Here is a 10,589-nt window from a genome sequence, read left to right on the forward strand (position 1 = left end):
AATTACATTGCCAATACAGATTCCGACATGAGTTATTCTAAAATATATAAAAATAAAGATATTCTTGAGAATTTCTGATTTCTGGAACTAACGTTTTATATATCTATTAATTTGCACTATAGTTTTAATTTGATTTATGTCTTTAATCTAAGTTATTTTACTAAATATTCTATTTCTACTAATTTACGAAAACTGAAATAGAAATATTATCTCCAAGCATTTCAATTATTGAATTTCTGTATAAATATTGTCCATATATATTAATTTTAACATTATGTCATTGATTAATTTATTAAATAAATTATAAAACTTTGAAAAAGTCAATAGATAACTCCAGAAATCAGAAGAATAACATTAAAAATAATTTCTCAAAGAGTGTACGGATATTCTGCAAGGTAATTTTTAATTAGTGGTGGCAAGTGTTCAGTCGACAGTTTGCACCTATTAACAACGAGTCTGGCCAAATGACTAAGAGACCTAACTTCCTTAATTAAAGGTTTTGTCAAATAAATTTCACTATAAAGTTGACCACTATAATCTACCCAAACCTCCTTTCTATGCTCATCAACGCTTTTTGAATATTCTACATAGTATTCTAGCATTTTGATTGGACAGTCAAAGAGTGGAATTGCGAAAGCAAGTCTCGGCTCAGCATCTAATCGGAACTGTCCCACAAAATAGTGAACTCTAACAGAAGTAGGCCCCCTAGCAGTTTGTACAGATACAGCAAACGTATATCTGATATCGGAACTGTCTCTCATTAACCATCGTCCAATTGCAGCATTCTTCAATAAATTTTCACTTTGTTGCCAACTAAGCCCTTCATGGTACCAACCACAAGTTTGTAGAAGTCTTTTAACTTCGCAAAGTCTAGCTGCATCTCTGTCTATCATGTAACTATCAAAACTCCAGGGACAAGGCATTATCCATGAAACTGGTGTAGTTGGGGTTCTGTCTCTCCTGTCTTCAAAATTTTCTTCATTATTCTGAACCTCATTTTCCTGTACCAAACCTCCACCATTAAAATTATTTCTAGTCCTTGAAGCTATACTTGATAAGGAACTAGGGGAATTTGTGGTAGATGCAGTGATATTCACTGTGCACTGTCCTAAATTTGCAGGTATCTGTACAGTTGCATTCACTTGAATTTGAACTCCTGAATCAGAGTCTAAGAGCATGGAATTACGATTTTCAGAAACTCGAGGGCTATTCGATTTAATGTGGTAAAGATTTTGAACGTGATTACAGCAGCAATTTAAGTTTTTTCCTTGCTCTAATTCTTGTTCATTTTTCTGAGCACTTTTGGTTTGGAATTGCATCATTGGCATGCTGGTAACTTGAAAATTTGAGAGAACTGGCTTTTCATTGCTCCCTCCTGTGAGGTTTGCTGCTGTAGTTTTTCCTTCTGTCTTTTGTGGTAGGATATTTCTTCGAGTTCCTGGCAATTCTTGACATCCACTTGGCGGTAATAAAATCATTCTGTCATTACAATCTGTATTTTCTTTTGGTTCTGGAAGTGTGGTCGAAACTTCTTGATTTTCAGCTGATAATGTATTTTGCACAAAACATCCACCACCAGATAGTTTTGGACGGATTTCTACGTGCGGCGTTTGCATAAGGATTCCAGAATCTGTGCTTTGAATTAAACAACCCCCAGACTGTATGCTTGGTGTCGCTATTGTTACACTTCCACCAGTTAATTCGCTGCTTGTTGTGATTTGACACCCAGAATTTTGATTCTTTCCAATATCTTCATTAATTATTGGAAATCCAAGAATACGAGCATTCTTTTCAGATCTTTGGAGGACACCATTCTTTTGTTTGTCAGTTCTTGGTTTTTCCAAATCTAATGCCATCGATGGATAGTTAAAGGAATTTATAATAGGTTGACTATGAATAATAGTTGGAGCATTTATGAAACAGCCACCACCACTGGTGTACCCCTTAGGAACCAAAAGGCCACCATAGTAACAGGTTGTTGGATGAATTAAAGCATTATCTTTTTCCATTCTTTGAGGCTCGCAACAACCTGGAGCTGGAAACCGGTGACGACAGTTTGGACACATCACTGTCAGCATTTTGTGCAGTTATGTTATTTTTAGCATAACACAGTCTTGAATCTGAAATAAAAAAGCATATATAAGATTTTGATCACACGTAAGTTCTTAGAACTGTTAAAAATAGCATATGAGGTTACATGTAAAACTTCTTTTAAAAAATATTTGATCATGAACTCTATCCTAACATCTAAAAGGTATATTTTTTGTATGTAAAGAATATATTATAAAGTGAATTAAAAATTAACTTTAAAGATATTTATTACACGTTAGTGGATTAGTACAAAATCTTTAAATTAAGTTTTGTTACACAATTTTCTTCAAATTAAATACTATGTACAAAAATCTGGTCCTGCAAACAAATCCAGTTCTAATAATGACTACTATGGAAGAAGATGAAAACTATAATGAATGCACTAATTGCGAATAAAGAACATTTATTAATTGGTTGAAGCATATTTCATTGTGTTGGAATGTTTTAATGTGATATACAAACAAATGATAAAATTATAATATTAAATATAGTAAAATATACATGTACACTAATCACTAAATGTCTGTTTCATTACCTAATTTAAATTAAATACGACGAAAATATAAAAAAATTATTCAAATGTATAACGAAATATACGAAAATAAATACTAATTTTATAAAGGAACAGAATTACTTTTTATACTTCAGCCATTCGTTATACATAATTATTTGTAATTGACTCAGATAATGTACGTAATTTAATGCATTACGCAAGTCATTTTCCATGAACAACTATTCCAACTAAAAATACAGATATGTACTATACTTGTGATTTTAATACGACCAGTAAATGTTATTCGAATTTAGACTGTATTACGTATTTCGATTTTAATTTGAAATTCATTTTCGTTTTAATCGTATTTGATTTTTAGCTTTTAACATTCACTATTGAAATTGAAATACATTTAATACATATAATTCTAGCTTCCGTGAATTTAAACACATATTTCAATTTACAAATGTTTAATCTTTTTTAATAAATGAAAATTAATTATTTATTTTATATACGAAGAACGAAAACTAAAACCGACTTAAAAAAATAAATAAATATTCCTTTCTCAATATCTCTGTCAATTACTATATTCGATCGATTTGTAAATTAAATTTAGAATGATGTACGTCAGGGTTCTTCCAAGAATAAAACGTTTCGTGCCAGTAATTTGTATTCTAGGAATGTTCATTAACAGCTGTAGATTCTGCGTTGCGCAGTAAACAAAAGACTTCAAATAGAGTCAAATCAATTATATTCAGTTTCTTTACAACTGACAAGTAATAATTTATGAAAATAGCTCAAATTAACGATCACCTGCGCAGTCAAGTTTCAGTAAAATTTGGCCCACGATATATTGTCACTAAATAGTATATTATACAGTATTAATTTTTGTTGTTTAAAATATGACACGCCATATGCATCTCTTTCTCGACAAACTTTTAGTTGTTGCGCGACTGAAATGCCAGATGGTATTATCGAAACTCCATAAGTATTCGAATAAACTGTGTAAAATATTGTTTACAGGTATAAAAATTTATTCTCGAAATCCAGTGATACATTTTTAGTAAATAACAGTTTAAGATTATAAAGTTTTTCGATGCAGTCGGAGTATCAGCCGACCAATGTATCCGCTATGGCCATTGGCGTCAAACGATTACAAATGCTTTCTGCATCACGACGACATTAACTACGTTACATATCACATAACTGTTAATAGAGAATTGCCTTTATTTATAATTCATGATAATTATCCATGAACACATCTCTGACCGTCAAAAGGAATTTGCACGTTCGTACATTCCATGCTACACAAGAGAAAGGAATACACTGCGTATGCTTGTAAAATGATATTGGAACGAAAGATTCGACTAACGAACGTACATCGAATTTTCATGAATATCTTACGACCGTTCGAATCATTTGTTGACATAAGAGTACGTTTACCTTGCTAGTATCACACGGGGTTATTTAAGAAATCGACCAAACATTGTGTTCCAACTTCCACGTACGACACCACGGTTCAGAGTTTATGACCAGGTGTTGCATTCTCCGGTGATCTCGACAGGAATAGAGACGAATCTCTTTCGACATTGTCGCGGGCACCACAGTCGCCTTCCTTTCTCATTGTGTTTTAATGGGCCACGTGGCATAGAGACATCCGAGTGTTAGTAAAGCGGCACAGAGCCGCTTTTCCACGAACGTTTCGCAACGTTAGAAGGCCAAGCCCCCATTTAGAAGTTGTTCTTGGCCTCTCGCACTCCCCACTACTACTCTCACTGCTCCCCCCTCCCCCTACCCTACCACGTACCGCACTCTCACTCGCAACCAACCACCTCATTCCACTTCCCCGACTACTGGTTTCCTTGTATTCGTTAAACATATTCAAAGCTTTTTCTAAATATTTGTTCATTTCAGGCGAGATGAATCTCATACATATTGAACTTGAATAAGCATATATATTGAAAATGTGAAGTAAATTAAAAATCTAACGATTTAAATAATTTACAAAATAAATAATAAAATAAAAATTCACAACGCATTACTTATAAAATATCAATTTAAACGATAAAACGAAATAATTTTATTTTGTAGAAACAATTTTTATCAAACACTGGAATGAAATTTAAATGTGAATATCTGTAACTCTATAATCTTTGGTTATTCTTATTTCGTCACTTTGTCTTTTCTTTTTGTAGAATATGTCTTTATACACAAAATAAATATTCTTTGCCATGAAAAAACTTTACTGTGAATATCTTACACAAATTTGAAGTTTACCTGATGATAAAACATGCCAATAATATTGTGTTAATTTTATTTTTCATAAAACAAATGAAAAATGTTATTGTATTGATAATAAACTTTTAGCCAGTCGCTGCCGGGAATAAGATCATAAAAAGGAATCAATATTTTTCTTGCAACGCAATATTCCGCTATATGAAACACTTTCACCAGAATTGTCGTGTCACGGTTAACAAAAGAATAAATATTCATTGTGTCGAATAAAAGGAACGGCTGTCTATGCCGATTTGGAGAAACGATTTCACATCGCGTCATCGACAAATTGGTATTACTCGGAACCCTGTAAACGTTTCTACCAAAAGATTCTTGATGTTCTTCAGAGTCCCTTGATTCTCAAATCAATAGACAAAGTTACGATGTAAATTAAATATAAGAACGTGTGACAACAATAAAGATTTTTTTGGGACGTTCGACTCCAATTGCAAAAGAAATAGTCGAACTTAAATTATAATACGTCTGATTCGATGAAAGAAAAAGATACCGAAAAATGAAAAATGATATATACTTAGTTAGAGATTTGATTATATAGTTCTGAAACATATTACTTTTATTTTGGAGTAACGTTGTAAAGAAAACGTGTCGATTTTCAAATTATTAAAAATACTAGATGTAAGACAAGAAAATTATTTTCGTTTCTTACATATTTAAGTAAATTTCGGGTTATTTTTGAACTTTGAAGGTTTAAATTTAATTTGAAAGATGTAAATAATACTTAGTTATTTATTGGTAAAAGGTACAAATATATTCTATTTTCATTTCAAGAAGTATGTTGCATCAATAATAAAATTTTGAGTTATATTTCATCACAAATTGACAAGTCCAAGCAAAATTCATTTAACAGCCATATAATCGGTATTCACAACGTTTTAATAATTTTAATATTTAAATGGAAAGTATTATCTATTATATATAAAAGTATTATATATAATCAGCAACCAATTTTGTATTTCTTTGCATAATAATTGAAGTACAATTATATTTTTCATCGCAGTTAAATACTGCGTACGAACAATGCTGATCAAATATTGTTCATGGTCGTAAATTACAGGTATCGTCAAATATTATTTCGTAGAAACGTGAAGTAATCAAATACGGAATTGTTTCATTTCATGACGCAAGCTAACTTTGTTGTCGAGACTTCTCTGAAATAATAATCGTCAATCCAAGATTGATACGCAATATAAAAATTAAACAACAGTGATATATAGATATGTATACACATAAGACCTTAGGAGAGTATATTATTTTTAACATTGTAATGAAACGATAAATCTGCTGTTGCTGTTCACATTTAATAGCAACCAACTATTTCATTTATTGCTGAATATGTACTATCATTCACAATCTAGCTTTTAAGTTCCTGAACTTCTTTCTGAGACCACTTATCACATCGTTTCTTATTTTCATTACAAATTATCCACTTTGCCTTCTTCTCTCCATTTTTACATAACAATTTTTTATATACACATTTTTTACTTTTGCTGTATCTCATTGTTATGTAACCGTTTCAAGTAAATCAGAATACATTTTAATAGCAATAAATGGATTAGAAATCTCTATAAATTGCCTTCGAAATATTTATCGATCTGTTCTCATTTTCAGTTTCTCTTTTAAATATGTCGGTCATTGAAATATCGTGTCTATCGGCTATTTATAGTGTTTGAAATTTATACAGATACTCTCCGGCTAACATTTGCATTTTAATATTCATTAATCTTTACCTTTTATTTATCACTATGTCCTATCTTTAGTTCCCTTTTGTCATTGGAATGCTAAAGAGAGTGGAAATGACGAAAGAGGAGAGATAAAAAAATCTTCGAGCAAAGAGGGGCTTCGCGGAATTGTGAACGTCGTAGTTTTATTTGAGGAAATAGAACGAGGCCCTGACGGAGGACCACAAAATTAGAAGAAATTCATGCGAATACTTCTCCTTATACTTCGAATATACTTTAAAAACAATATACTACAAATTATAAATGAGATAATTATAAAGCAGCTAATATATTTATACACTTTTAAATAGAGAGAAAAACGAATAAAAGTATTTAACAAAATACGTATCTATACAACTAATTGATTAAGAAACATTTAAAAGAAAACGTGTTGATAGTATAACAAGAAGTGTATTACAAACAAATAAACTAATATTTGAATTAAATAACAAAATTGTTGAAAAGACGTTACAACAAACATAATCAAAACGTATAAATATTACATAGCGCGTTAAAATTATCATATAAATGAGTAAAAATTATCAAGTCGACGAATTAATATTGATAAATGGTTATTCTGCTGAAATATGTATGTATATGCATCGATAACCGAGGACTGGAGAAGTACATAAATTTTAAGAAGAAACAACGAACGAGTTTTACGATGCACGTTCGTAGTTACAAGGTGGTTTGAAAGCATCATAAATCGGAAGAAGGGTTCGGGGGCCTACCCTGTTTCGAGGGGTCTAGCTAGAAATTCGTCTTCTTGGAAAACGACGAACTGGGCTGATGACCTGTGTACGCCAGCGAAATACAGTTCGCCGTAGCGAATGCTAATTTTACTGGTCAACTTCATCGATGCCTCTACGGCCCTTGGGTTACAGGTCTGTTCAGGAATCACGATCGACGGACAACACTGGATGACATCGACATGATTTTAGCATTACAAGTTTCCACGTTATTACCAATTTTCAACGTTAATTTCTAAATACAATCATAAATATTCAGTCGCCACACAGTTTTGAAACTGCAAATAATTCCTCGACAAATTAATAACTTTCGATGAAAACTAAATGCTTAATTCGACGCACATTGGCAAAGGTTAATATATTTTTATAGATGTAATTTTTTGAAATTGCAACAATTTTTATTAATAACTTTAGTTCTTAAAAAGACAAATCACAAATTGAAATTACATAATTTTAGTTGTAATGTAAAATTTACGTAAATGATCAGCAATGGCAAACGATAGTTATTTAAAAATGACAGCCTGACAGTTAAAAAATATGAATGCAGAAATATTAAACGCGTGTGAAAATAATTATCTCTAAATGAAAAAAAATATAACCGAGATTTCAAGAACGATCGAATGAAATTGTATGCGATTAAAATAAATAGATTCTTGTGAACTGTAATTTAACAGTCATCATTACTGAATGATACTGTAGTTGGCCTCGTTATCGGCAAGATTTCCAGCAAGTATAAATGAGAAGAGGTTCCCCGAATGAGTGGTAACACGGATTTTATCTCTTACAGATAAGCGTGAATTTTATTTTACAAGGCTTCGGGGAAATGAACCTGCTTCCGTGTATGATCGTCTTTTGTTATTAAAATATTTAAAACGTCAATTTCTGGTCATTAATAAAGTTAACATTTTTTATCACAACAAAACAGAATTATAACAATGAGTGTAATTTTTGTGTTCTTATAGATTTATTATTTACAATGATCTTTTCGAAAAGAATATATTGAAATAGATTCAATAACTCTTTTCGAACAATAGTAGATACAGTTTGATAGAAAATGTTATTAAATTAAATTACTAAAGTTTCTTGAATATTTTCAGCATAATATTGTAACGACACTTTCTACAACTACTGAAAATATTAATAAATATTCTTTGCAAATAAAATTTAGCAAAAAGGTAGTTTGTCGGTATTTTAAAATTAGGATGTCGTGTGACGTTTTGAAAAATCATAAGGTCTTGGTTTCAGGTTTTTTTACTGTCTGTTAAAAATTTGTTTTGTATAAAAACAGATCAGACTAAAAAACAACACGGTGTGACTCATTCCTGTTGTTATGGATTTACTGAAACCTTAAATCTTTTAGGAATAGAAATATTATATAAAGGACATAAAATTGTAACATATTTTCTTGCTAAAACATAGAATTTATTTAATGGACGTTAAGTTTACGTCATTCTAAGAAATATGACCTTTAAAACAATCGCTGGCATGTACTGCAGACAATAGCAAGATACATTAAAATAACATAGTTGAATCGTTGAAACCTGTGCACAATTTATCAAGAACGAAAGTTCGAGGAGGAAAATGACAACACAGCTGAACTGTCACAAAAAGGAGTACAGAAACGTTACTGAGTTTCCGAGAAGCTTGCTTACCGAAATTATTTCTGTAATTTTACGTCAATCGGGAAGAAATCTCCCTAAGAAACTTTCTCCAAAAAGACACCTCCACTTTCACCTCACGTTTTGAAAATAGTTCGAAGTAATGCTAAAAATAATTTTCCCTCGAATCACAATAGAAATACTCGAACTTTTATATTTGCGTGGCAACGCGAAGGATACCTCAATAACGAGTAGTACAAATTTTCCCACAACACGTTTATTTTCTAACGTTCGAAAAATGAAATGTTAACAGATCACAAAAATAATCCCTATGTCACGAGAGTCGGGACAGCACTGGCGCTGCTACCTCTGAATGAATCTATAATTGCTCTTGCAGAGAGGCGGACTGGGGGTAAACACGTGATCCAACTGCCAGTGGTGGTGGAAATCGTGGAAAACTCGTTGAAGCAGCATTAAGAACACCTTTTTAGCAATGGCTACAATACCGACAACAGCAAAGAAAATGCAACTATTCCTCTTGCTCAAAACTAACTGTAGCAAACAACATATTTATAAAAAATTGCAATTGTAAATACCTTGATACTCTAAAGCATTTTATTACTACAGTTACTCACAAAATTAAACGTAAACCTAAGTTAGCGATGATGATTGGCGAGAAAATGAACTAAAACGAACATTTTTTATGTATATTGTATTTGGATATTTTAACGATCAATTCTTTAAATGAATTTTTAATAAAATGAACTGTTTATCTATATTTAGCACTAAACATAAAAATGCTCTTATTTCATCATCACAAAATTGAGCGTACAAATATTAAATTATACAAAAATAACAAACTTAAACGTAATTTTAATATCTTGTTGCGTAACCTTGTCCATCTATAACTGCCTTTAAATGTCTAGGCATCAACTCGACTAGGTTTTTTGTTGTTAAACTCGGAAAAATTTTCCATATTTCCTCAATCTTCGCTTTTGCGTCTGATCTACTGCTAATCTGCAATTAACTTAATTTTAATTTTAATTCCTGCAACAACAGCTCAATTGGAGTAATATCCAGTGATTGTGGCGGTGTTTTCAATAGTTTTGATACCATGGTTGTTTCGATAAATTCAATATTACCAACTCTGTTGGCTGGCATACATTTCCATAACATAATCGAACTCCCGCTGTGCTTGATTGTTGGAATTGTGTTATTTTTGCTGAACTCGTTCGACTTTCGCGAAACGATTATTTATTAAAACAAAACTCAGTTTTCGAATACTTAAAACTGCACGCTCAATTTTGTGATGATGAAATAATAGGATTTTTACGTTTAGTGATAAATGTATAAATTTGCTTTTATCCAAATACAATATATGTATATTGTGTTTTTACTTTTGAAAATATTCATTTTTGTTTATTTTTTTGGCAATCATCATTGCTAACTTAGGTGTACGTTCAATTTTGTCAGTAAATGTGTATACATCATTATAAGTAGCTTAACAAATTGTATAGCTAATAGCAATTTTAAAAAACTGTATACATAAATGGGATGGTATTATTGAATATTAAAAAAAAAAAAGTTTTTTTAAACAAATATAAAATTAACACAAGCTGATCTTCAATTGCATACACTGTTAATG

The 10,589-nt window shown here is 31.2% G+C and overlaps 1 protein-coding gene across 2 annotated transcripts; it reads right to left on the bottom strand.

The window, feature by feature from the left end:
• Positions 1–254: 254 nt before the first annotated feature.
• LOC122401452 lies at positions 255–9,286 on the bottom strand. Of its 2 annotated transcripts, none has more exons than XM_043403580.1 (2): positions 8,999–9,286; positions 255–2,120 (listed from the first exon to the last, which is right to left on the bottom strand). In XM_043403580.1, the coding sequence occupies exon 2, from the start codon at positions 2,076–2,078 to the stop codon at positions 369–371; it is 1,710 nt and encodes a 569-aa protein (XP_043259515.1). In that variant the 5' UTR covers positions 2,079–2,120; positions 8,999–9,286; the 3' UTR covers positions 255–368. The 2 variants fall into 2 exon arrangements, with proteins under 2 accessions (XP_043259515.1, XP_043259516.1); XM_043403581.1 differs by lacking the exon at positions 8,999–9,286 and adding an exon at positions 4,028–4,346.
• Positions 9,287–10,589: the final 1,303 nt, after the last annotated feature.

This window comes from Colletes gigas, unplaced genomic scaffold, assembly GCF_013123115.1.
Source record: "Colletes gigas isolate AHSC1104 unplaced genomic scaffold, ASM1312311v1 Colletes_gigas_Sc00025, whole genome shotgun sequence".
NCBI lineage: Eukaryota > Metazoa > Arthropoda > Insecta > Hymenoptera > Colletidae > Colletes > Colletes gigas.